The 27923-nt window shown below is 36.1% G+C and overlaps 2 protein-coding genes across 4 annotated transcripts; both read right to left on the bottom strand.

The window, feature by feature from the left end:
- Positions 1–11133: 11133 nt before the first annotated feature.
- Positions 11134–18313, bottom strand: LOC112189898. Of its 3 annotated transcripts, none has more exons than XM_024329285.2 (7): positions 18186–18313; positions 18014–18113; positions 16544–16627; positions 13190–13229; positions 12428–12496; positions 12216–12325; positions 11134–11305 (listed from the first exon to the last, which is right to left on the bottom strand). In XM_024329285.2, exons 1-7 carry the CDS (start codon positions 18208–18210, stop codon positions 11176–11178), a joined length of 558 nt encoding a protein of 185 aa, XP_024185053.1. In that variant the 5' UTR covers positions 18211–18313; the 3' UTR covers positions 11134–11175. The 3 variants fall into 3 exon arrangements, with proteins under 3 accessions (XP_024185053.1, XP_040369785.1, XP_024185060.1); XM_040513851.1 differs by having other exon boundaries at positions 18014–18107; positions 18186–18259; XM_024329292.2 differs by lacking the exon at positions 11134–11305 and adding an exon at positions 11364–11500.
- Positions 18314–19367: 1054 nt separating this feature from the next.
- Positions 19368–27656, bottom strand: LOC112189883 (exocyst complex component EXO70A1). The gene is made up of 12 exons (XM_024329265.2): positions 27441–27656; positions 27277–27372; positions 26678–26883; positions 25578–25838; positions 25269–25407; positions 24981–25193; positions 23882–24087; positions 22792–22992; positions 22584–22683; positions 20535–20641; positions 20286–20432; positions 19368–19807 (listed from the first exon to the last, which is right to left on the bottom strand). Exons 1-12 carry the CDS (start codon positions 27612–27614, stop codon positions 19690–19692), a joined length of 1968 nt encoding a protein of 655 aa, XP_024185033.1. The 5' UTR covers positions 27615–27656; the 3' UTR covers positions 19368–19689.
- Between the last annotated feature and the right edge of the window lie 267 nt (positions 27657–27923).

Raw genomic sequence — 27923 nt, 5'->3', positions numbered from 1 at the left:
CTAAACAGGGTTTTATTAAGGAAATAACGCAGAAAATGCAGGGAAAAGCAAGTAAAACGTCGCATTAAAATGCTCCTATCAAATTCCCCCACACTTAGCTTTTGCTAGTCCCTTAGCAAAATCACACTAAGACACACACTAAGACTCAACGAAAATTAAAGACTTGACACGAAACAGACTCTATAGCCCTTCAACTTTTTGTCTCAGCAATCTCTTACTTTCACAACACCAAGATTAGCACTTCACCAAGAATAAATGTTTAGGCATTCGAGAGTTAATTAAAACACATAATCTTCACATACACAAGTAGGACTTGGTTGGAACAATGGTGATGGTTTCTGTTAAGCATGCTTCAAACAAGTATGATTCAACTCCTCACAAGTTATATCCACTCTTTCTTCTCTCAGATCATGGCAATGCTTAAAAGCTTATACACTCAAGTATATGTGAAAGATAGCAAGTATATCACATAATTCAAGAAACGAAAGCACATGTATAATTTTCTTTAAAGATCTCATGAAGGATACCAACTACTTGCACAGATGGACCCAAGCCATAGGTTCAACTCTTGTAACTCATCTCCACATCAAGGGCTGTCCCATCTTAAGGATCAAGAAGGTCTTCTTAAAGGTTGTAATGGGGCCAAGGCTCAAGGTTTTAAGAAATGAAGGGTAAGGATTTATCAAAGTGTCCTAAAAACCTAGCAGAGCACATGTAAATGTAGAGACCACAAGAAATCCACCAATGCATTGCAAAAACGTCACTTCCCCTAGAGGTAACATAAAAGGGGCCTAATGTCTTCATGTTGGGCCCAATCTTCATTGTAAACTTCCCCTGAACTATAGTGAATGGACAAAGGCCAAATTTTTCTTTAGTAGGCCTTCATTTCAAAGTAAACTCCAAAATCACTAAGTATGGGGGACTAAAATCCATAAATATTTCTTTCTTTTCTTTTCTAGCCGTACATTTTTTCTTTTCTTTTCATTTTTCACGGCTTCCACATATTTTTTTTCTTTATGGACAAGTCTACCCCCACACTTGAACTTTAACATCTTCTCAATTTCCATCCTTAGCACCAAACCCATGTAGTATGTCTCAAAAGATAGCTCCACTAAGTTCTTAGAACAAAGGGTAGGGTTGTTACTATACTAAGCTTCATGGTTAAGGATTTTAGGGTGATGAACGAAAAGGCTTAATGTAGGCTCAAAGGGGCTTATCTAAGGGGGTCCCACGACGGGCACAAATGGGGACACAGGTTTATTTGGCAATGGTGGTAATTCCTAAGGTGCCTCTATCCCTTCCAGAATCAGGGCCATGTATTGATATAACGTCTCAACAAGCACAAGAGTGAATTCTAGCATTCTCTAGTCCATCAAACTTAATCTATGGCAAGCAATCAATCAAATGAAAGAATAATGAGATCATCAAAATATCGCCAAGAAATTAAGAATATATATTTTCGATTCACTTCAAGGAAAAAGGGACATGGCTCAATTATCTCACATGGCTTTTATGAATCAAAACTCATCTTAACATGCTCATATTTTCTGTACCAAAGTTTCGAAATCCATATCCACTACAAGGCATATATTTTTCATATATCTCAATTAACCAAAGAATACCATTTTTAAATCATCTCAATTTTGTGATCCTCTTTTAGTCATGATTTCAGAGATATAGAATCATCCTAGACAGTTGAAAGGGCATCCTAAGACTCAAAACAAAAACAAAAGCAACGAAAATTTTTAAATTTTTGACATTTTTCAATTTTTTTGTATTTTTCAATATATGACTCAAAATAAAAGACTAAAAATATAAATCCCTTCCCCCACACTTAAATATTGCATTGTCCTCAATGTAATCAATTAAAAGCATGCAATGAAACACTTAAGCATACATGGATGAAATTTACGAAAATAATACTAAATTCAAAAAGCAAAAACGAAAAATAAAAGATAAGGATAAAGAAAGCAAATCTAATTTGCATGGGTTGCCTCCCAAGTAGCGCTTGGTTTTAACGTCTTCTCAGCCTAGACGTGGTTTCCTCTTCTCCTCAGTTGGTGGAACCTTCAAAGCCTCCCTTTGGGTTTGGAATTGTGTTGCTCGGAAGCTTACCACTCTCATGAAACTTGGTCATGAAGTCCACCACTTGTCCCATTTGCTTCTTGAGTTCTGCAATATCCTTGGCATTGGTCTGTTGTCCTTGAAGCAAAGTCTGTGTGGCATTAGTCAATGCCTGAGTAGAATTAGTCAATGCCTCTATTGTCTTATCATAGTGAGAATTGGGATTCCCTACATTGTGTTGAGGAGGCATGTAAGGTCTTTGATAGGGAGGTCCTTGAGGACGTTGGAAACTGCCACCAAGAGGGTTCTGAACATTTTCATTGTTGGTCCATTTGAAGTTGGGGTGGTCCCTCCATCCAGGGTTATAGGTATTCGAATATGGATCATACCTTGGACGTGGGGACCTCCTTGGTTCCCTTGATAGCCTCCTATAGCATTCACAGATTCCCAACCACCATTCTCACTCAGTTGAGGACATTGATCCGTAGGATGTCCTTGAGTAAAGCATACCCCACAAGCAGAGGGTCCTCCATGGCCTTGAGTAGTCGCCACCTTGTTCACAAGAAGGGTGAGTTTGCTCAATTGATCCGCAATGGCAGGACTAGTGCTCACCTCATTTACCCTACGAGTGGGTTGTCTCACACCCTCATACTGTTGGGAGTTTAGGGCACGATTAGCTATAAGTTCCCTCCCAACCGCAGGTGACTTATCCACAAAAGCTCCACCAGCTGCAGCATCCAACATTTGCCTTTCCAAGGGTAAGAGTCCTTCGTAGAAACATGTAAGTAGGGTCTCATCCTTCATCTGATGTTGAGGACACTGTGCAAGTAGGGAGTTGAACCTCTCATAGTACGCAGCATATGACTCATCATGGGCTTGCTCTATTCCACTAAGCTTCTTCCTAAGTGTGATGACCTTTGAAGCTGGGAAGTATTTCTCCAAGAAGGCCTTTCTCATTGTTTCCCATGATGTGATACGACCTGCAGGAAGCTCATATAGCCAATCCTTGGCTCTATCAGCTAGAGAGAATGGAAATGCTCTCATCTTAAGAAGGTTTTCATCCGCCCCTTGTGGTTGCATGTTTGCACAAACAGATTGGAATTCTCGTACGTGCTTGTTAGCATCCTCCATATTGAGGCCATGGAAGATAGGGAGCTTGTGCAACAATCCACTCTTAAGCTCGAACTCTGCCTGTCTTCCAGCTGCAGGGGCAGGGTATACTATGCCTGTAGGGGGTCCTCCTTCAACAGTTGCGGTGGAGAGTTCCCTAATAGATGCCATTCTCTCTTCTTCGACTTCTTCAGGTGGTGGTGTAGAGTTGGACGAAATCACAGGTGAAGGTGAACGTGAAGGAGGAGATGGACTTGGTGTAGGTGATGTAGACTCCTCAGAAAAGTAAGTCCGCTTCCCTTGCTCGTTAAATGTGTACTCTTTGTATGTTGAAGGGGAAGGGCTTGTGTGCTCAAGAAGTGAAGGACCCTTCAAACGAGCGAGCCTTGCTTCAATTTCCTTTAGTGTAGAGGGTCTAAAAGGCTCGGTCATTCATAGGAATCCTGAACATCATCAAAATTCAAAGAAGTTAGCAAAGTATAAAGTGAGTTAATTACAAATTAGTGATTTATACATCAACCTTACTATTCACGAGTCACTATTCACAAGTTACTATTCACGACTTTACTATTTATGATTTATACAAGTATAAAATAGAGTATAAATTAAAAACTATCCACAATCTTTTCACAAATAAACCACATAAGAAGTTTATACAAGTATAAAATGTACAAAACAACACAATTTACAAGTGGAGGTTATGTTCAAGTATCTTATTATCTTTACAAAATAAAGTTAATATCTCAATTGATTACAAGTTGTAAGTCGAGCCCAATAGAAACCACTACTATTGGTGAGATACGATCTAGGGATAGTCGCCTAGACATAAGTCACTTTCCTTTGTTTCAGAAGGCTAGATGGCCAGATTAAGAGGTAAGTGAGAGGGAGGACTCATTTTGGTGACACTACGGAGGCTACTCCCTCATTGAGGTTTAGGCCCCTATCGGCTACTCCCACATTGTGGTTTACGCACAGTCTATAGTATCTCTGAGATCCAATTTGAACCCATCACCCAGGGTCTCAACCTAGACACCACCTATATGCCCCTTACTCAGCTTGAAAAGAACTCATGTGTTAGACAGTTCTCCAAATGCTAATAAAAGCCGCCCTCAACCTCATAAGACCTTAGAAAGGCACTAATGAAGGGTTAAGGCCAATATTAACAAAAGGGCCCTTATCTACTCATACGATTTTACACACTTATAACAATCAAGAATTTAACAATATTTACAATTAATTCTTTACATTTCTTTTGTTTAACAAGATTAGACACATTTTAAACACAACTTTTACACAACAAAACGTCACACTTTGTACACTTCTTTTTTTTTTTTTTTTTTTTTTTTTTTTTTTTTTTTTTTTTTTACGAAAATACTTACAAATATTTGTTTTTCTTCCTTTTCTTTACAATTATTTTCAACACTTAGGTACGGGAACAGGGAGTCTCGATGTGCAATGGGACTGAAACAGCTACCCTTTTCAAGACTATGTTTAATCCAATATACCTTAGTGAATCACAATATTTTCATTTGTTATATATATCATTGATTTCAAATTCAATTCCAAGCGGTAAATCAAGAGGACGTGCGGCCCAAGTATAGTCGTCTAGACACAAAGTCCCTCCTACATCCTTTGGGCAACCTTACTGAAATGGCCAGGTAGGGGAGGGCGAACACAAGAGGTAGGATCCATTTTGGCATGAGCTACTCCCACATTGTGGTTTAGGCCCATTTGCATGCACTTCTGAATCCAAGAACCCGTTATGAACGTTGTCCCCTTCCTAGACACCATCCCACATAGGCTATACTTACTTGGATATAAAAGGTCCTAAGTGTGAAGACAGTTCAATGAATGTTAATAAAGGCCGCCCTCAACCTTAAGGGACCTGGACTAGGTACCAATAAGGGGTTTAGGCCAATATTAATAAACACGACTTCACCTATTCCTTCTTTAATTTACAACTCACAATTAAAAATTCGTATTCAACAATATAAACAACAACCTAAGTAATTAATCTACTAATTTTCGACAATTACAAAATAAACAAGTAAAATTTTTTTTTTTTTTTTTTTTTTTTTTTTCGGTCACAAAATAAACAAAACACATATTATTCACAAAGTGACAAATGATTTTTCAATCCCCGGCAACGGCGCCAAAAATTGATATCGCTCTTGTTGAGCGACCAATTTAACCCTGAAATGTCATTAGTAGTATAAAGTAAGTAGGGATCGTTCTATTCCGGGGATTGAGGGTACACCTGTCATTGTCAAACAATTAAACAATTAAAATTACAACAAAGTATAATATTCACAAATATATAACAAAATATATACATATTTACGAAAATGGGGGGATTTTTGGTTTTTGGTTTTCTATTTTCGAAAATAAATGCTAAGCTAATAAAAATTAAAATGCAAAACAATTAAAATACAAATGGAATGCAAGAACAAAGATCAAATCGAAACATATAATTAAAATCAATTCAAGTTCATCATTGTTCATCATAGTCATGCAAGAGGAGTTGATCATGTGAAACGTTCAAAAGCAAACAATTTCCCATATTTTACTTTCAATGCTAATTAACCTAAGCGAAAGCACCTAGATTAATCCTATCAAACATGCAATCAAACCCTAGAAAGCTAGTCAATCATGTCATGTTTAACGCATTAAGCACCTAGAAAGGCTATCAACTCAAATGTGCAACTTAGTATGAAAAAGTCCACCTAATTGCAATCTTCTTTGATTAAATTCGGTTTTTGCACAAAACCTTTACTACATTGATTCAAGTTTACACAAAACGAAAAGTCGATTTCATGTTCTTAAACCTAGCACCAATTATATTAAAACCCTAAGTGTTTGCAACCACATAAGATTAAAATACAAAAGTTATCTAGCATGCAAATTTAATCAAACACTCACACAAAAGCAACCATAACTCGCAATATATGAATCTGAAAATTAACAATTAATCATAAAATTCCAGAAATTAATAATTGTTCAAACATGTGTGTCAACTAAGGCAAAACCAACGAAAATACAAAGCAAAGGTTACAAGGAGAATCGGATTACACCGTGATGAAGATGAGATGAATGAAGTGATGATGTGATCTCTTGAATTTCGAAAGCAATCTTCAAGGTGGAGGATGGATGGTGTTCACGGCTTGTCTTCTTCTTCCTTGGCCTTGCTTGCACTTCGTGGTTGCCCTAGAGGATGGAGAAGAACACGGCTAGGCTAGGGAGAGTTTTCTGATTTTTTTCTCAAAGTATAAACGTAAAGAATGGAACTTGGACTCTAAAACGTTGAGAAGAGGGGAGGTTATATAGGGGACGGCCAACTTGCTCTCCAAGCCGTGTAAACCTTATGGAATTAATCTGAAAATTCCACATAATTTCCTCCAATAATATCTTGCCAAATAAGCCCTATGAGGTGGTTCAACCAATCACAAAATTCCATTTAATTCCCTAAATAATCTTGCCGAAATTCCCTTGATATAATTCTGATTTTTGTAGTTCAATTCGGCCAAACTTCCTTTAGGGAATTAAGGAATGTATCTAGACTTCTTTTGAGCTTTTCTTGGTCTCCACCTTTTTCTCTTTCCTTTTATTTCTCCCTTGAATATCTCCTTGCCGAATTCTCTAGGGTTTTCTTTTAATTCACACGGCAACTTCCTTCTTTTCCTCTTGGCTTGGACGGCAAAAGATATTCTAGGGTTTATCTCTTGATGAATTTCCATAAAAATAGCCCTAGAAAATCTCCCTAGAAAATCTCCTTTTAATTTCTGATTTTCCACGTCATTTTCCTTGTTTCTCTCTTCATTTTGGACGGCAAACATCTCTAGGGTTTCTTCATTGCGTCACAAACCCTAATTGCATGGGCTTTGTGGGCTTTTGATCCATTTGCCGAAAATCCAACAAGTCTTGAGAGTTCTTGGGCCTCCATGCGCCACCTTTGTGCCATGTCATCATCTAGAGTCTTCAAGAAGCTTCTCTCATGCCATGTCACTTCATTAATTCGATCTCCATTCATGGTTGGCTCAAAAGTCTTGTTTTGGCAAGCTTTCCTTTTCTGGACAGGGTTTCCTGGTTGGACCAGGAAAACTTCTTTTCTTCATTTCTGCTCATTTGTGCTTCCCTTTGTACTTCATCTTGTCTCCCTCCAACGTTGGCTAGCTTCTCTCTCCATTTGTGAGCTCGTTTCAGCTCATTTGTGACAAGGACCTGAAAATAGAAACTAGTAAGAAAAATAGAAACTTTCCTAAAATGAAAAGTGGGAAAACTTTCTAAAAATGAAAAATAGAAACTACTAAAAATGGAAACTTACTAAAAATGATAAATAAAAACTACAAAAATAGAAACTTTCTACAAATAGGAACTTTCCCAATCAAAGAATGGAAACTTTCCTAAACAGGGTTTTATTAAGGAAATAACGCAGAAAATGCAGGGAAAAGCAAGTAAAACGTCGCATTAAAATGCTCCTATCACCAGTTTTCCCTGTTTTCGAAATACAATTCTGCACCCTGTCATTTGCCGCTCATTTTGGCACCTGGAAGACTAGAATGCATATCCAATTATCTCATTAACATAACAGTAATCATGCATTATTACAAATTTATATAGTTTACAACACAAAGTCACAAACTCACAAATACATTGTCCATTGTCCAACAGAAAACAATCCAACTTATTCAATCATTTCAACCATGTGTTCAATCATTTGAAATTCAAAGTTTGAATGGTACAAAATCACAATCCTCCCGTTTTGCACAAAATCACAAATTGCTGCTAGGCCGGCTCCCATGCTCAACAGGTCTAGAACTCCATGACAACTCCAACTTGCAGCTCTGCATTCACATTTGAAAGCTGATCAATTTACAAAGTTGAAGAGAGAAACAGAAAAAGTAACTGAGAAACCAAGTTCCATTAACTGAAAAAGCCTAGAACAGTTCCATTAAACGCATGAATCATCAGTAACCAATAGTTTCATTAGAACAGTTCCAATATCATCACTAACCAACAATCCATGAATCCAATATCATCACTAACCAACAGTTTCAGCCTAGAACAGTTCCATTAAACTAATTTCAGCCTAGAACAAAAAAGCATAAACGCACAGTTTTAAATGCATAAACAGATGTGTAATCGATTTAAATGCATAAACAGATGTGTAGTCATTATCCTCAATTTGGTTTAAGCTTCGAAAATTCTATAGTCCTATTTAGTAATGAAACTCCGGAATCGAGAGTTGTTGATTAGTCACTTGTTTAGCCTCCAAAGTAATGAAACTCCGAAATCGTGAGCCGCTGATTAGTCATTGTTAGAGCCTAGAAAATAATGAAACCCTGGAATAAACAAGCATTTTACTGGATAGAAATCTTCCAGACACAATGACAATGACAACTGGCATCCTCACTCAACACATGACCATAGGTACAGTTATGGAATGTGCAATGTTTTGGGTACCTAAAGAATATGTTGGGACCAGATGTAACAGATGTGAGCATGTAAAGCAAAATTACACCTGTAACGATGGGCACTATCAATTTTCCAGATTTGTAACCGTATCAACCACAAGAAAATGAGGATACTTGACTTAATCTGGTATCTTATAGCTACTTTATAGTCACTCTAAACAAACAAACAAACAATGATAGCACATGAACTGCAGAACACAGATTAAAAAAAGAAAAAGAAAAAAGAACCCAGCTTTGGTACCGTAAGACTATTCTACCAAATGAACTGCAGAACACAGATTAGTCATAGCGAGAGAAGAAGAAGAAGAACCGAATACCTGGGTATAGCAGAGAAGAAGAAGAAGAAGCTTTGATCACAGCGAGAGAGAGAGAGCTAAGAACTCATACTTAATTGTCAACATGTGCCGACTCCGTTTCCTCTCCTCACCTCGCCTTCCAATTCCCTTATCAATCGCGAAAACCTAGATCGCCCATCAGAATTTTCTCCACCGAAAACGAAATCGAAACCCTAATTCCACACACCGGATGGCTGGCTGGGTCTTCCTTTCGCCGATCCAATTCAAGCTCAGATCCAATACCAACGTCTCCAACGTCTCCAACTTTCGATCTAGAGAGAGAGAGAGAGAGAGAGAAACTGGAGAGAAACTAGAGAGAGAGCGAGAAAGAGAGGAGGGACTGAGAGAGTGAGAGGGAGTGAGGGACTGAGGGAGATTTTCATCAGATCGAAAATTTGGGGCAAGCAAAGAGAGGACTAGAGGAGGCTGTCGAGTAGGCCTGGAACTCGAGTTAGTGGACACGGAGGCCTTTAGGTTTAGGGTTGTGACGTTGTGTATTATTTTTTTTTTTAATATTTAACTTATTATTTTAACACCCAATCATAGACTGACGTGTGGCATGTGCTACAGTATTCGGGTCGGTTCGGGCTTTCGGGCCCTGAAAATATGGAACCCGAGACCGAACCGAAAATTTCAATTCGGGTCGGGCTTTAGACCGAACCGAGAATTTCAATTCTAAAACCGAACCGATTCGGGCTTTTTTACTCGGTTCGGGTCGGGCCCTCGGTCTTTCGGGTCCGGACGCCCAGCCCTAGGTTTAAATCCTTAGTTTGCTCTGACTACCAACATTTGAATAAATTTGTATTTTGAGTAGATTCAAACTTATTGAAATTGTTGGGGAGTTGGTTATGAATTATGGGGAGCATATAGGCTCCAGGAGATGAGGACGATTATGATTATTGAGAAGTGTTAGAATGTCTTTGCAGGTTCTGTGTAGTCTATTTTTTGGAGTAATTCTGCCAAATTTTCTCCTATTTGTTCTTTTTGTAATACTAATATTGAGGCGACTGATCACCTCTTTATGAAGTGTTCTTTTTCTATCAATGTTTGGAATATGGTAGGTAACTGCCCTAATCCCTTAAACTAGAATGTCACTTATATAGATTTGATTGATTCTTTGTTCAAGAACCCTAATGTATCTTCGTATCCTTGTTTTATCATGGTTGATTTGACATGCAAGGATAGATTGATCTTTCATCAGTTAGTTCCCTCCCCTTCACAAAATTTTTATGGGGCTGCTTTTTTGTGATCTCATTACTGGAGGTTTTACCCTAAAAAGCATAACATTAAAGTCTCTAAATATTTTCAGATCAAATGGCAACCTCCAGATAAGGAACAGATTAAGCTTAACCTTGATGGATCTGTTGACGTAGGATCAACTTCTATTGGTTTTGTTCTTAGAAATGCAGATGGTTACCCTCTTTTTGCTGATTCCAAATAAAAAAAAAAAAAAATTGGTGATGATCTTCATTCAGCTCTTTTTTATCATCATTTTAAAGTTGTTGATTGCTTGCATTCTGGGAAAGGTATCAATTCCTTGGAGAATCAAACCGTGGTAGAAAGTATCAAGAAACTAGCTAGAAACTTTGTTTTCATTTGTTTCAGACATGTTTTTAGAGAAGAAAATAGTGGTTGATAAACTAGCTAGCTTTGATCTTAAGGATAGGAATTCCTCAGTTTGACTTAATCACCTTCCCTTTTCTGTATCCCCAGCATTCCATTTGAATCAGCTGGGAGGGGGGTTGTTAAGGACTTTGTTTTGTAGTTGTGTTTCTGTTGTTTTTGTTTCTCATCAAAAAAAAAACAAAAAAGAAGAAAACTTAAAAAGACACCATGAACTATCGGAGGCGACCCCAAAAGAAGCACCACTACCTAGAGCAATCGCCGCCACCTTCCCAAGTTTCAGCACTCCTTTTATAGAGATTTACTCATGTTTTCAGAAATTAAAAATAAATAAATAAAATAAACTCAATTGCAATACCTTCTAAAGTTATTTAGTTTCATTTTTGTCTTGATAAAACATATATGTACAAATAAGAGCTGTTCGACTTGAATTATTGTTGTTTACATATCTCTAATCATGGATTCTCCAAGTATAAACACATGACCAAACGCTATGGGAAAACAAAGTATACATACATCATCCTTTAGTTTATATATATATATATATATATATATATATATATATATATATGTTATGGGTCCTTCCCAAACCCCATCATAACATGAGTTGCCAGCATTGAACCTCTACGACTCAGTTCCATAATTCGGCCCATCAGCGGTAATTTAACTGTTTCTCTGTTCAAAAGAGGCTTCTTCTCCCACCTACAAATATTTCATGCTCACTTGCTCCATTATTTTGACAGAAAAAGTTAATCTGGGTACCATAGCACGTATTATTAAAGATAAGAAAAACACCGGGATAAATAAACTTGAACTGCTTTCCAGACTTGTTTTCGTAGTTCACATAAGACTGATGCCCAACAAGTCATACTTCAATAGATACTAGTGTTCGAGGACCTATACAAAAGTATCCCCTGAATACATTAGAGTTGTTATATTCTAAAGAGCTTTTATCTCTACAATTATGTTCTTAGCAAGTGACCTCCTAAAACATCCGGTCATTGAAAGAAACAATTACCCTAAACATTAGCCCGTATTATTTAAGATAAGAAAAACACGGGATAACTAAACTTGAACTCTAGTTTCCAGACTTGTTTTCGCAGTTCACATAAGACTGATACTCAACAAATCCTATGTCAATAGATACTATGCGTTCTGGGGCCTATACAAAAGCATCCCCTGAATACCTTAGAGTTGTTATATTCTAAAGAGCCTTTATCTCTACAATTATGTTCTTAGCAAGTGACCTCCTAAAACATCCGATCATTTGAAAGAAATAATTACCCTAAACATTAGCTCTGAAACAAAATTGTTCATCAGTCTTATTATATAAAATGAACCCAGATGCAGACACTTGTTTACAGTAATTTGATTAAATCTTACTTGATATCTGGAATACATACATTATGCAATATTTTGTTTACAGTAATTTGATTAAATCTGACTTGATATCTGGAATACATTCATTATGCAATATTTTGTTTGATTTCATGAAAATTGTAAGCACTGCTGTATTTATAATCAGCTAAAATACTCTTTTGTAAAATCAAAAAAATTGTTATGGGCCAAAAGTAAATTGAAGATCAAACAATATTGGAGCTATAGTGAATACCAATCTTCGTGACGAACAATTTTTCCTTCCAAGGCATACAACTTGATGAGTGACGTCACATTTATGTCTCTTCCAAAGAATTTGTAGTATTGTTTGTTATCGATCAATATCTGCATTCAGTGATCAATATAAATTGTTAATTAGGTTTTCTTAAACGATATCAACCCAAAAACATATATTTTGGAAGAAAATGTAAAAAAATAATTCTGGACCTCATGATTTTCGGGAGAAAGCATATTTTCTTGGATGTTGTATTCCACAATTCTTGATTCACTGAAAACCTGAAAAATAGGGGGAGGGGAAGAAAACCAATGATGTTGAATTGCTTAACATGTTGAATAGCAGTCAGTCGAGAAATAATTTAAGACAATTTAGATTCATCATATAAATATCTATAAAATTGTAAGTACTGATTATAGGACTCTTATCCCACCTAAAACACTTTTATACTCTATCACGGGATGCAATTCCAATTATAAAAATATGCAACACACAAATAGCGTCATGATCAATGACCTTCAAGTTGGAGATACAGAGAAAGTAAATGTAAAGTATATTATTTCCAGATGGGGGTTTGGTTAAGCAATATGCAATACCCTGAACCCTAAACAAACTCACAGATGTTTGAAGCTAGTTAAATAATTATTGTTAATTGGAAAACCTATACTAAACTATAAAGGCACATATGATTCTAACTGAAGTTTCAATGTCTGAACACTATAGAGCAAATTTGATATTCTAACCCACTCTCCCAAATCCCAAAGCTCCCATATCAATCTCCTTGTTAGGTTCCAAATACACTTCAAACTACTATATTATTCCACCAACAGTAACTTCAAAACAAAATAGGTAAAAAAAACACCAAAGATAAAGAGCCTTGGTGTGCTCGCATAACAAGTTCCAAAAGCTATCCCTCACATGCTAAGAGTTCACAGAAGCAAATATGACAATTTTAGTTGGCATAGATACAATACCTTGGATAGTGAATAAAATGCTGACTTGATCTGCTTCAACCTGCCAATTAGTATACATCGATAGGTTAACGAATTCCGGCCTCAGAAAATTGATGAGCCAGCAAAATCATTCAAAAATCCTAAACCCCAAACCCTTATATAAATGGTTTTTAGTCTAATGTGAAGTTTCTTTACATGACTGCAAAATGACGATCAAACAATCTAGGAACATCCCCTTCAATTCTTCAAATTGGATATAACACAAAGTTTTACCTCCAGGAACAATTATATCAGTCTAGATAAAATTGCTGCATATTGCTTTGAAGTAGTGCACATTGCTGGATGAATGAAATACATGACTTTGAAATAGTGCATAAACTTAAAACACATCCCTCCTGTTAATGTGGGAGAACTCAATTTGGCTTTTCCAGAGCCATTTCTCACATATGTGATAGGAGCATTTTAATGCGACGTTTTACTTGCTTTTCCCTGCATTTTTTGCGTTATTTCCTTAATAAAACCCTGTTTAGGAAAGTTTCCATTCTTTGATTGGGAAAGTTCCTATTTTTAGTAAGTTTCCATTTTCAGTAGTTTCTATTTTTCATTTTTAGAAAGTTTCCCATTTTCAGTTTAGGAAAGTTGCCATTTTTCATTTTAGGAAAGTTTCTATTTTTCTTATTAGTTTCTATTTTCAGGACCTCCGAGCTAAAAAGTGGAAATGAACTCACAAATGGAAAGAGGAGCTTGCGAAAGTCAAGGGGAGCAAAGATGAAGAACAATGAGCCATAGAAATGAGCAGAAATGAAGAAAAGAAGTTTTCCTGGTCCAACCAGGAAACCCTGCGAAAAGGAGGAAAGCTTACCTATGAAGTTTCCAACGTTATCATGAACTTTAAATGGAAAAATGAAGTGTTATGACGTTGGAAGGTGACAAGGCTTGAAGTTGAAGCAAGAAGGCCCAAGAACTCTCAAGAATGAAGTGGATTTTCGGCAAATGGATCAAAGGCCCATTAAGCCCATGCAAGTAGGGTTTATGACGCATGAATAAACCCTAGGGGAGAATTTGCCGTCCAAAGCAAGAGAGAAACAAGGAAGTTGGCGTTAAAAATCAGAAAATAAGAAGAGATTTTCTAGGGAGATTTTCTAGGGCTATTTTTATGGAAAGAAAATACTTGGAGATAAACCCTAGAGATATTATTGCCGTGGAATTCCAAGAGGAAAAGAAGGAATTGCCGTGAATTAAAGAAGAAACCCTAGAGAATTCGGCAAGGAGAGATTCAAGGGAGAAATAAAAGGAAAGAGAAAAAGGTGGAGACCAAGAAAAGCTCAAAAGAAGTCTAGATACATTCCTATATTCCCTAAAGGAATTTTGGCCGAATTTAAAGTATAAAATCAGAATATTATCAAGGGAATTTCGGCCAAGATTGTCAGGGAATTAAATGGAATTTTGTGATTGGTTGAACCACCTCATAGGGCTTATTTGGCAAGATATTATTGGAGGAAATTATGTGGAATTTTCAGATTAATTCCATAAGGTTTACACGGCTTGGAGAGCAAGGAGGACGTCCCCTATATAATCTCCCCTCTTCTCAACGTTTTAGAGTCCTCTCCCCCATACAATTTACACTTTAGAAAAAAATCAGAAAATCTTCTTAGCATAGCCGTGAGTTTCTCCATCCTCTAGTCATCTCCACGAGTTCAAGCAAGGCCAAGGGAGAAGAAGCATAGCCGTGAGCATCCATCATCCATCTCCAACCTTGAAGCTTGCTTTCGAGATTCAAGAGACCACCACATCAATCGTTCATCACCATCCCCATCTCACGGTGTAATCCGATTCTCCTTTGTAACCTTTGCTTTGAATTTCGTTGGTTATGAACTAGTTGACATATGTGCTTGAACAAATATTAATTTCTGGAATTTTTATGATTAATTGAGAATTTTCAGATTCATATTATTGTTCTTTGAGAGTTGCTTATGTGGGTTTGTTTAATTAAATTTGCGTTATAGATAACTTTTGTATTTTAATCTTATGTGGTTGCAAACACTTAGGGTTTTGATCTAATTGGTGCTAGGTTTAAGAACATGAAATCGACTTTTCGTTTTGTGTAAACTTGAATCAAAGTAGTAAAGGTTTTGTACAAAGATCGAATTTAATTAACGAGGATTGCAATTAGGTGGACTTTTCCATACTAAGTTGTACACTTGAGTTGATAGCCTTTCTCTATGTGTAATGCGTTAAACATGACATGATTGACTAGCTTTCTAGGGTTTGATTGCATGTTTGATAGGATTAATCCAGGTGCTTTCGCTTAGGTTAATTAGCATTGAAAAGTAAAAAATGGGAATTCATTTGCTTTCGAATGTTTCACATGATCAACTCCTTTCTCATGACTTAGATGAACAATATTAGGGTTTGAATCGATTTTAATCAAAAGTTTCGGTTTTGATCTTTGTTCTCTCATTCCATCTTTGTATTTATGTTTTTGCATTTTAATTCTTTTGTTTACTTAGTTTTATTTTCGAAAAAACCCAAAAACAAAATCTCCCCCCTTTTCGTAAATAATGTTTATATTTTGTTATATCTTTGTTAATATTATACTTTGTTTGTTTCACATGATCAACTCCTTTTGCATGACTATGATGAACAATGATGAACTTGGATTGATTTTAATCGTATATTTAGGTTTGATCTTTGTTCTTGCATTCCATTTGTATTTTTATGTTTTTGCATTTTTAATTATTTAGTTAGCTTTTATTTTCGAAAATAGAAAACCAAAAACAAAAATCCCCCCTTTTCGTAAATATGTATATATTTTTGTAAATATTATACTTTGTTTTAATTTTAATTGTTTAATTGTTTGATAATGACAGGTGTACCCTCAATCCCCGGAATAGAACGATCCCTATTTACTTTATACTACTAATGACATTTCAGGGTTAAATTATGCGCTTGCTTTTAGGCGCATCAATATGCATACAGTACCGATTTTGTTTCTCCTGTTAACACGACGCAGGTTTTCAAACAAACTCTAATCAATTTATTATCCTCTTCGTCTTGGTTCTAGATAGCCAATTTCAGGAAATTAATAAACTGAGTGTATTGTTTATGTAGCAGAAATTATATGAACAACCTAATTAACTCCAATGACGAAAGTTGTATAATACTCTACTAGAAATGCTAAGTCTCTCTTCATAAGTTCCACCTTTAAAAGAAACAAATGAAACTAAATAAATAAAAGTTAAGTCTCAAAACTAAAGAAGAGTCATGCATAAAGTTCCAAGCAAAATTGTATCTAACTACATTAATTACCCGTCTAATCATTCTAGCATAATTAAACAAAAATTCATTAATAATTGACTAACACAATTAGGGTACCCTTGAGCCCGCATCAGTGGGTCCTCAAATGAAGCATTTGGAGCATAAATTTCAAAGTCGGAAGGTGTTGCACGAGACCCATATCTGGAATGATTCAATACAAACTTGTTAGGTAACCTGTGCTGGGACATACCAAGGGTTCATATGCACAACTTTCTTTTCTTTATCTCAAGGGAAAAAGAAAAAAAAATACTTGTATATTATATATAATACAATTCAATCAATATGGTAAGCATAGGTGTAACTATCTCCTTGCATCTTTTACACTATAAATTAATTTTAGTTGATCAAGCAACAAGAATATCATCTGTATGTTCCAGGGGATCTTGGGCATGCAGCAGCTTTTTGAAGGTAGAAAAAGCATAAGTGAGTTTGCTAGATGGCAAGTTGTGAATGTTGAGTCAATTTTGGTTTGGACTGATAGATGGGTGCCAGGTATTCCGGGAGGGTAGTTAAATGCTTCTTCTGTGTATGACTTTTACCACTGGGTGGCTGATTTAATTTATTGGAATAGACCTCAGTGGAATTTAAATCCAATCTTGGATCATTTACTGGAGGAAGAACAGGATGCTCCTACTAATAATGCTATTAAGATCAACTGTGATAATGCATGGGATGAAGTGTCTAAATGTGTAGGTGCTGGGGTGATTGCAACAGATAGGAATGGCTTGGTGGGAGCTGGCACCAGACTCTTTCTTCTCTAGTTCAACTACTCAGTCTGAGGTGTCTACTGTTTAGAGGGTTTGAGATTGGCCAAGTCTCGTGACTCCAGCATCCTTACTGGCATTGATTAGCCATTGTGGTTGAGGGTGATTCAGAATCCTTACTTTCTGCTATTAGAAATCAGAATCATTGCAGTTTCTGGGAAATCTATCCTTGATTGAAAGGAAGTTTCAGGGTAAATACATTGTTTTCAAGGTGGTGTTCGAGTTTGGTCAAGAGAGATCTCAATGGTGCCGCAGATTGGCTTGATGGCTTCCAGTGCAAGCTTAAAAGGAGATGTTGGGGAACTGGGTTCGGTACCCTCCACTGTCATTGGGAAATGTTTTAAAAAATGAAGGTGTGTCGGCGCCTCCTAGTTTGTGTAGGAGTCAATCTGATAAATAGTTCTTTGTATCTGGTTTTTTCCTCTAGTTGCATGTCTTTTGTTGCTTTTTGCAGTCTTTAATGAAATATTCTTTGTTAAAAAAAAAATAAAAAATAAAAAATCTGTATGATTTTGCAATGCAATGCATACTACAATTCTCACTTCCATTGGCCCAAGAAGGTATGATGACTCAGCAAAGACAAACTTACCAACTGGCCTACATGCTAAAACCACTATCTTGTTCATTTTGTTAATATGATTCTGTAGTTTAAGCTTCAATATATAAATTCATATCAACTATTTTGGAAACAGCTTACACACAGATCCTTCCATGTTACTTCTATTTTTTTTCATTCAATATATCAATAATGAGGGAGACTCACAGATTGAGAATGTGAGGAATTATGTCATCAGCAAGACGCTTTCTTGAACTTGATTCGCATGCGCCTTTGCAGCACGCTTCTCTCGTCTCATCCACTGTCTCTTCAAAACAAAATCAACAATAATCGGTCTACAATAAAAACAAAATCCGAAATCTAAACAAAGAAATTATACCTTGTGCTTCTGGATTTTTTTTCATGGTCGATCTGATACGACCTGTCACTCTGAGTTTCAGAGTCCAGCAAAGAAGAAGATGAGAGTATTAACAAGGGAAAGTAGTGACTCATGGCGCACAACGTGGCAATCTAGTTTTCATTCACTTTTTTCTTTTTTTTTTTTTTTCCTTTCTTGTTTTCTTTTGCTTTTGTTATTATTTTTATACAAAAATAATCCAACCAACATATTTGAAGAAAAAGCCTCGAGGGAGTGCAACTATGCCCTACGGGGGGGATTGAAAGCAGAGACCATCTTTTTTATGCACTGTGACTTTGCTAAACAGGTTTGGCTGTCCTCGAATTTACCTAATCCTTGCAGTTGGAATAGTTCCTTTGTATCCTTGTTAGAGCATATTTCCATTGATGATCAGGATGCTTCTGCTCTTCTTGCTCTTCTTGTTGCTTGGTCTATTTGGCACACCAGGAATAAGGTGGTTTTTCAGCAATTAGATCCTTCCCCGATCAAAGGATTGTATGGGGCTGCTATAATGGGATCGAACTACTGTAAAGCAAATCTTAAAGTTCGAATGCCGAAGGTTTCATAGTATCTCAACATCAAATGACAACCTTGGAATTTGATCAAGTTAAGTTAAACTTCAATGGTTCAGTCACAATAGGATTATTTATCCGAAATTCTTATGGTAACCCCCTGGTTGCTGCAAATAGAAGAATAGGTCATTCAGGTGTGCTTGTAGCTGAAGCAACAGATTTGGTTGCACACGGCTATGCTTAATCAGCATCAAAATATATTGGTGGAAGGCGATTCCAAACTATTAATTGACTGCATCCGAGGTGCATCAAAGTCCTTGTGCAAGACACCAAGAATCTAGTTCAGCAGTTTCACCCTATATTTTTCACATATTTACAAAGAGGCCAACTTTACGGCTGATTGAATTGCAGCTTTGGCTCAGCAAGATCAGATGGCTTCAGTTTGGTTTAACTGCTTACCCCTGTCAATGTCCCCAGCATTCCAGTTGGATCAGTTGGGCGAGGGTGATGTCCCGTGGTTTTGTCCTTTAGGTTGTTGTTTTTGTCATCGAAAGAAAGGCAAAAAAAAAAAAAAACCAAGTTTTAGAAATAAAAAATCTTCAAACAGTACTTTTTCTTTCTTTCTTTTGATAAACATGTAATACATGTATTGATCGTCAAAATTAACCCATCCTAACATATTAATTAACAAAAAACAAAAAAACCCGAACCTACTTTTTACTTGGGCTACTGACTATCCAGTATATGAAATTACAAATATTTACAAATATCCATGAAGGACAGACGCCCCTCTATTCATTTGCAAACATACAAATCTTGAATTTGATGTTTTCAAACAATTCCAGTAACTGAAAAATGGCGATACAGCCAGCTCATTACCACACATATCAAAATACAGAGCCGTTGAAATCTTGCGGGCAAACATTTAGCGGCTAACCTCCCAGAGCAAGGCAATGATGAGAGACTAGTTGAATCTACCGCTTGGGTTCATTCACGTTCTTACCCTCAAAGAATTCACCCAGCATTCGTTCGAGATCCTCCGCCGTGTACCTGATGTACTTTTGGGGGTTCTTTCCATTCTCAACTAAAGGCCTGTGATACAGAATTTAAACATATACAGACGAAGGTGATCAATGCTAATTATAATGGTGGTATTTTCAAAAGAAATTGTACAAAGCTAAAATAAGAATCCTAAACTAAGTAAAGATGGATTTAAACCATAAAATCCATACAAACAGAAGGCATAACAATCATGTATATGCGCAACATTGGACAATATGGTCCCTAATCAGAAAAATAATAATAAAAATAAAATCAACATTGGACCATGGGTCCCTAGACGGCTCTTCCTATCTAATCTTAACACCTTTAAATTTACCACATCCCCCTTACTAATGACCTCCCCGCTTTAAGACAACTACTTTAGTATATTTATTTTGCCTCGTAAGAACACTCTTTATAAGAGTACCAAGACATTCTTTTTTTTTTTTTTTCCTTTCTCAAAATCATATTGACTGCACATGTAAAGTGTGTTGCTAGCTAGAGGCCAGAAATTAGTAATAAAACACACCCATAACGTTTGATGAAAGATCTGTAGGCGGGCAGTAAGACTTCAGCAACTGCAAGTCTCAGTGATTCTCGCAACTCAGTATCAGGAACTGTCCACTGAGATTGTTTTTGATGGAGTTCCTCAAATTGCATATTAAATGTCTTGAACCTAAAATGAAATGCAGTTCAGATAGGTAAAAAATAGTTCATCAAAAAGTAATGTAATTAATCATTTAATTCAATTTTTGATAAGACACAAGTTGAGATCAACCTATCTTTCACAATAGCTCTTGAAACTCCACTACTGTTTCCTCCATCACCAGCTACTGAGCTGCCTCCAGATGAGCTCAAGCCTTGAATGGTTAGATACTGCAGAATCTGTGAAAGAGAAAGCACCAGCACATGACAAGGTGGTAAAAGCAAGACATTTCAACGATTAGTTAAAGCAAGATAAATATGCTGACAGTGTAAAATACTACTTCCTTCGCCAAATTAAACAACTACATGTTTCTTCACCACTGCATTATATACAGCAAGAGAAACCACATTTGTCCAAGAGATTAACTTGATTGGCTATTGATAGAAACAACGATATGAACATAGATGTGTGAGGCAGAATCGTATTGGTTCTGAAGTAAAATGATTCCCTGCCCCTTTTTCTTTTTCTCTCTCAATTTTTTTCCATTGCCCCCCAATCTAATGAAGCACAACATAAACGGGTGTATCTCTAAAACAGGTGGACAACGATATCTTGTCTCCTAGCCTTGGGAAATCACCCAAACATCAGCGACAGAACCTTTTTGGCACTATAAACAGACGCCTTAGTCTACATTGGTGGACCCAAAGTAAAGTTTATCATAATCTATGTTTTTTTTTCTTTCCTCCTTGATGAAGAATACGACCAGAATATTTTTAGTCAGGATTTGGAAAGTAGTTCAAATAAATCTAGGCTATTATTATTAGGATTCTTATTATTATTAGGATTATTTCTTTAGGATTCTTTCAAGCATAGGGATATTCCTAGTTATTCTGGAATTATCTTAGCCTCCCTATATATTGAGGCCTTTGTAGTCTTTTATTTTCAGATTTGAGTTAATAAAAATTGAAAGCTGTTGCTTCTCTCCAGGTTTGTGTGATGCAACCTAACCTTAGGTGTGATGCCTAAGTTCTCTGGGTGTGATGCCTAGAAACCCTACTGGTGTGATGCTAGTAGTTTTATCCCTTTTCTTCTTAAGTTTATTATTCTAAAACCCTTTTCTTTCTAACAATCAAGACTGCTGCAAATAAACCCTAGTATTGCAGTTCTTTTGCTACTTGTCCTGCATCACTCCTGTTCTTTTTTATTCAAGATCTGTGAGGAATACTGAGCAGTTTCTATAAATCTATATATCAAGCAAGTATGCCAATCAAGTGAATATCTACAAACATAGACTTATAATATAATAAAAGCAAGACACTATGATAATGTTTATTTAAACAAGCACCTCTTATATGCTGCGCATGTGGTGAATCGGTTATTGCAGATAATAATATCTGGGATTCATATTTATTTTCATTATTATTATTATTTTTATTTTTTTTGTAATTGTCAATTGTCCTTGATAGTTAAAAATTTATTTCTAAAGCTTATAATCTTTATAGGTTATTTTCATAAGAAAATAAAATAAAATAAAATAAAAAATTGAGTTTTGGCAGACAGTTAGGGCTGACAAAAGAGTATAGATAATACCCAAATAAAACATTATACCAAAATTCCCAGAGAGGAAAAACTTTGTAAAAAGTACACAAATATCTAGTAAAATTATGTCACTAAATAGACTTTCAACTGAAATTAGATACATGCCAGGTAAGTTCATCTACATCACTTTCAGTGTTCCTGAGTCTTCAAAATGCCTTGACATATTTTATTCGAAAACTATAGTTTGTTTAAACAAATTTCATTAGAAAGCACAATTTGTGCAAATGTTATTAAAATTTTTGAATTAGATAACTAGATTTCTACACTAAAGACATTACCTTCAACACATGACAGAAGTGAAATACAACACAGTGGAGATGATGCCTAAATCAGTTCATGTCAAATTTTTCGTTGATCGATTTGCATTGGGTTATTGACATCAAACAGGCTGATACGTTGACAGTACATATTAAAAGGTCTCCAGCCTGGAAAGACTTTTATCTTCATTACTTTTCGTTTTAAAATTCCACGTAAATACTAGGTACTTGAATTTCATCACAAATGGACTTCATGGCCCAAAAGCAAGAGCCATTGTAAAGTACAAATATCAAATGAAAGTTTAATAGGGTTATAGGAGAGCACCTTTCCCCAACCATTTCTTTTGTATTGATTTGCATGCTGCTGCACAATCCTACGGTGTCTCTGCACCCAGTCATCCCCTAACAAATCCTTGGCTTCAGATCTGAAAACAAAACATTAGAAAGTCAGTAGTAGCAAACAACAAAAGAATATAAAAGCATAAAAGCCTTGTATGCCTTTATGTATTAAGTATGGGAACAATGAGACAAACCTGCGCACAGATCTGACCATATAGTGTATATTGTTCATGAGAAACAGGTGTGTTAAGGCTGGATCTCTATACTGCTTAGATTTTCCATCCAAATTAGTTTGAAGAGCCTGCATTATTTGCATCGTGACAGATGCTAATTGTGAACCACCTTCATCTCCATTTTCAAATTCCTTAAAAAGTTGCTTCAACGTTGATTGATAACTGTAAAATCATAGTGTTGGTCAACTACAGTACATGTACAAAGTACATATGTGTCCATATGTGAATGTTTGTATATCAACTAAAGCTAAATCATTGACAGAGTAAAGGAATAAGGAGGACTAACGCAATATGTTGATCATAGAAATCATAAGATGATTAAAAATAAACAATTAGTTGATTACCTACACTAACCATTTCACAATGCCAGCTATCATGAAAGAAACTCCATTACACCCTATCAAGCCAATAAATGCAATGCATTTTATAGCAATAGCCTTGACATGTTACACAGAAAAGAAAAGAAAAATTTTATAACAGGTTTTTGTCAAGAACTTATCTAATGCAGATGTCACAGGCTTTCCATAGTAATATATTTAAGTATGATGTCTATATATACGGTTCTTGTAAGGGAATTTAAGAAAAGTACGAAATTTTTAGGGCCATCCTATACCTTGCTGTTGTGGTCCTGACAATCCATTTGGCTTATTTTGGCAGGGATGATTTCCACTGTTACAATCATCCCCGCAAAAATCAGATAATTAAAACCGTTTGGTCATTTGAATATCCTCATAACCGTAACAGTGTTTATTGCAAACCTTTTATTCAAAAAATTATTTAACCATTGTGATTCTGTATGTACTACTAGGGACAGAAAACACTAAAAAAAGTGAGTGTGTCCAAATACCAAATCTAACTGTTCAAGAACCACTGTGTGTGTGTGTGTGTGTGTATCTGTGTGGAGAGAGAGAGAGAGAGAGAGAGAGAGAGAGAGAGAGATTTCCAGACAGAAGATAAGAAGCCTTATTTAGTAGAAGCATCATCAAATCACAGAGCACCACTGTCGCATCAGATATAGAGACAACTTTAAGGCCTAAGTAGATGAACTTACTCAAAAAGAAATTTCACATAGTTGATCACATAGCTTGTCAAGGGATGGACGGTGCCATCTGATACAGCAGTTTTTGTTGCATCCCTTTCAACGGCTTCCTCAAAATCACCAAAGGTCTTTTTCGCAGTCTGGGCAAGCCGTTTTGTCAGACTTGACGCCGATTCTCTAATTTCAGCACAAGCTTTGCCTACGAATATTGTTTCAATCTGCAGATGAACTTATGCGTCAATTTAAATTATGAACTTATTGCACCAGGATATCTAAGGTGATTACTTTCAAGATCGCTCTTACACTAACTAGATACAACCAGATGGAAAGTGTAACTATAAAGTTTGTTTGTATTGATATCAGTCACTGAGTCTACATCTTGGAAATAATTGATTACACTAATTTCTTGCAATTACGTAAAATAAATAACCAGAATACAGAAGTATGGATATTTTTAAAATATGGAAGTGCCAATAGTATACTTTTATCTTTTGACAACCATAGAACACATATCCTTCTAACTTTCGAGGTTACTTCAATTTAGATGCATCAACTTATAAGATATGTTATAAAAAACATATACGTATATAAAATAAACATATATATATATAACTACTTTTCATTTTATCTGAATATAATTGATAAGTTGTGGAAGGAAATTCTATCTGCATCTATGCATACACCCAATAGAGAGAAACAAGTAAATTAAAATAACCTAAAAGCGTCTTCTCAAGAAGAAATCTACCGATAAAAGCAACGCACCACGGTAACCAAGAATAAAACCTAAAACTTTTCTGATTTCTTAAATATCTTATGTTCAACAAGTGATTATGAAATTTCTAGTATTCATGTGCTTTGAGAAAATAAGGAATTTAAACTAATACATGTAGGTTGGAAGTCATCAGATAGAAATACAGGTTCCTGTAAAAAAAAGGTAGAGGTACATGTGCCTTTATCCTACATTTCTAACCCAAAAGTATCCTAAACAAATTTCAGACTATTAAAATGAAATTACATTAAGCAAAGGCTTGATTTTGCAATCTTCCTAGTTTCAAATTTTCATAAAAACACCAAGTGCATGCATGCTAATAACTTGATAGATCATTCAAACCTCTGAGTGAAGCTCTCGCATTATCTCGTACATATCTAAAAGCACAAACAACTTTTCTGGAGATCTCTTGCTATTCGCAATTGCCTCCCCAAAACTAAGTAGAACTAAGACACTACTTCTAGTAACTTCCGCAAAACATTGGTCGCCAAGAGAATCAAAGCCTTCAAACATTTGATCACAAACTTTCCGTTCTCCAGCAAACAGTAATTTCACCTATTCAAGCATGATTAGATGTTGAGGGGAAAATATAACAAACAAGAACTTGAGCAAATGCCACAAATCTCTTACAGCTATACGCATGTAATGAATCCAGTTTCCAATCTTGGCTTCCAAAATCTCCCATTGCATTTTCTGAACGTCGTCCTTGCTCAGTTTTTCAACCCCCAATTTGTGGAGGCTTTCTTCTAAGACTGAAGAGCGGGTATCCCTGAAAAACATATCTGGTGATGATCTCTATTTTATATAAATAGAAAAATGATGTGACACGCACACATTTCCCATCAAACTTTGCAAAGTAACTGGTTAACACATCTTGTGACCTTGATATAGTATGAAAATCAACAATCTACATTGATAACTAAATGACCTTTGTTTTACCTATAAATTAATAGCAACTGCTGTTGATGACCAGCTTGAAACATTTGCTGAGCTAAATCATGTAACAGTGGAAGAACCCTGGGAGGTATCAGGGTAGGAGGTGTGTAAACAGCATTTTCTAAGTTACTATTGTGGTGTTCATGATGGTTATTTGAAGAAGGATTCTTGCCATTCAAATCACCCTGGTTACCAGGAGATCCTGAGGATGGCCTCAATGAGTTTGGGAGACAATCAAAGAGGCGTTCAGGCTCCACAGGTTTGCTGAAAAAAAAAAAAAAAAACTATAAACAAATAGATGAAAATCAAAACAAATAGTAGCACATCTTTTTTCAATCAGAAGTATAAGCACAGCACACTAGCAAATTCAAATAAAGTCATTCATAACCCAATGAACCTATTTAATAAATAAAATAAAATAAAAACACAAAAAGGACAACTTTATTTTCTGAGAAAATAACACTTTCAAGGATCACAGAATTAACCATTCAGTTAGAAGTATAAATGAAGCACACTAGCAAATCCAAACAAAGTCAATAACGACCTAATTGCAGGTCTTAAAAAAAAAATACACACAAGAAAAGGAGAAGTTTATTATTTCCCAAGAAAAGAACATTTTCTTAGATGAAAAAATTAACCACTAAAGCGGAACAATTTTCAGTTTAAACTATAAAGAAAATTTAAGAGCTAAGGTTTTTTTGCAATTACAAAACAAAGGAAAAGAAAAATTACAACAGCCTCTTAAACACACACATATGAAAAGAATCACATGAACCTGGCAGAGGTAGAGCAAGTTGGTCATACCACATAACCATGAGCCTCTAACCATTTTGACGCCCAATTCTTTGTTATCCACTGAACTTCATCTTAAACCATAGATGAACACACGCTAAAGTATGGTATAAAATTGAAGGAAAAAAAGAACATATAGAAACAATATTTTGTCCAAAAAGCAGGGAAACCTTGTATGCACGCCTCAGTACAAAGCGAAACGAGATGGGATAATTTCTCTTATGCTAATAGCATTGATTGGATTTAGATAATTAGGATGGTTTCCCAAAGGAAGAAGAGGAAAAAGTACAGAAGAGCACTGAAATACAAACCTATAGGACTTTAGCAGCTGCTTGAACTCATCTTCCAGCTTTGAAATAGCTTTAGAAAGCAAACTATTGGCATGAGCGAGAACCCCATCACTGCTCTTCAAACCTTTATTGCTACTAAAGAAGCGTATATTTCTTCTTAGCTGATCGATTGCTTCTAGATAACTTTCTAAGTCCTCATGTGGCCCTCTAAGTATTTTTGCCTCTGCCTGAAAATACAAGGGACATTAATTAATATTAACAATCATAAGCGGTTAACTATATCGTAATTTGAAAGACAGGAAAGGTATGGCATGACCTATATATCAGATTCAATCAAGACAGGCAAGGCTGCTATCCAGTTGATGAACTAAGCATTTCGATACTAAAATTAACTACTAGCTCAGGCCCTGAATCCCATATAGGCTATATAGGGATAGATCTAGGGTACTTTTAAGCAAGGCTTATGAATCCGAATGCCAAGTCCTCCGGGTTTTGGGTAGATTTGGCTTGAGTAGATAAATGTTAACCTAACATATGGCTTCAATCGTAGAAGAGGTCAGCGATTCAAACAAAAACAAGTATGGTATGATGAATTTTGTAAATGGAAATAGATTGAAAACCTGACGAGAAAGATCGAATTGCGCCAGTATAACCTCAGCAGCCTTCAAAGTCCTATCAATATTCTCGTGAGCTTTCCTGATAGAGTGTGTTCTAATCTGTAACAGATCCGCAGTAAGCAACAAGTAAAGGGGCCAAGTCAAACTGAAGGTGATCGAGCGCTGACCTGAGTAGGACGCATGGCGGTCTCGAGGGCAGAGAGGCGGTGGTCAAAGGAGCCAAGAATGGAGACGACGTCGTCGGTGATGGTTTGGCTCTTTTGCAGAGACTCCCGCATCATCGCTGCTCTCACGCTCAGAGAATCGCCCACCATTGCAGCTCCTGCTGCCACAACGCCCATCTTCTTCTTCTTCTTCTTCTTTTTCCTCCTTCCAGAATCAAAAACAATAACACAGCGATTAGTTAGTTGCCAAAGCGAGGGAGGGTGGGTCGGGCCCAGTGACAGCCAGAAATTTTAGTCACCAACTAAAGTTTTTATTTTTTAATTTTTTTTAAAGGAAAATTAAAGTTTGAATGAAGACTAAAATTAAAGAATTTTATTTTTTGGCTGATGCGATGGCGAATCAAGGTCACCCTTTGAAGACTCCTACTACTTGGAAGGGTAGACTCCCTCTTTCAGCCCTTTCTGCTTTCAATTTTGATTCTTTTA

The sequence above is a fragment of the Rosa chinensis genome, chromosome 1 (genome assembly GCF_002994745.2).
Source record: "Rosa chinensis cultivar Old Blush chromosome 1, RchiOBHm-V2, whole genome shotgun sequence".
In the NCBI taxonomy this organism is placed as follows: domain Eukaryota; kingdom Viridiplantae; phylum Streptophyta; class Magnoliopsida; order Rosales; family Rosaceae; genus Rosa; species Rosa chinensis.
Note: the sequence above shows the minus strand (reverse complement) of the source record. Positions and strands in the feature narration are given on the sequence as shown.

What these genes read in the sequence shown, in the direction of transcription:
- LOC112189883 (XM_024329265.2), bottom strand. Translation starts at nt 27,614, where the DNA reads ATGGGCGTTGTGGCAGCAGGAGCTGCAATGGTGGGCGATTCTCTGAGC. An exon ending in TTCATTACATGCGTATAGCT is followed by an intron (nt 25,194 to 25,268) that starts GTAAGAGATTTG and finishes ATGCTTGAATAG; the next exon opens with GTGAAATTACTGTTTGCTGG. An exon ending in TGCGAGAGCTTCACTCAGAG is followed by an intron (nt 24,088 to 24,980) that starts GTTTGAATGATC and finishes GTTCATCTGCAG; the next exon opens with ATTGAAACAATATTCGTAGG.
- LOC112189898 (XM_024329285.2), bottom strand. Translation starts at nt 18,210, where the DNA reads ATGAAAAAAAATCCAGAAGCACAAG. An exon ending in ATTCCTCACATTCTCAATCT is followed by an intron (nt 16,628 to 18,013) that starts GTGAGTCTCCCT and finishes GAATCATTCCAG; the next exon opens with ATATGGGTCTCGTGCAACAC. An exon ending in TTTCTCCCGAAAATCATGAG is followed by an intron (nt 12,326 to 12,427) that starts GTCCAGAATTAT and finishes CACTGAATGCAG; the next exon opens with ATATTGATCGATAACAAACA.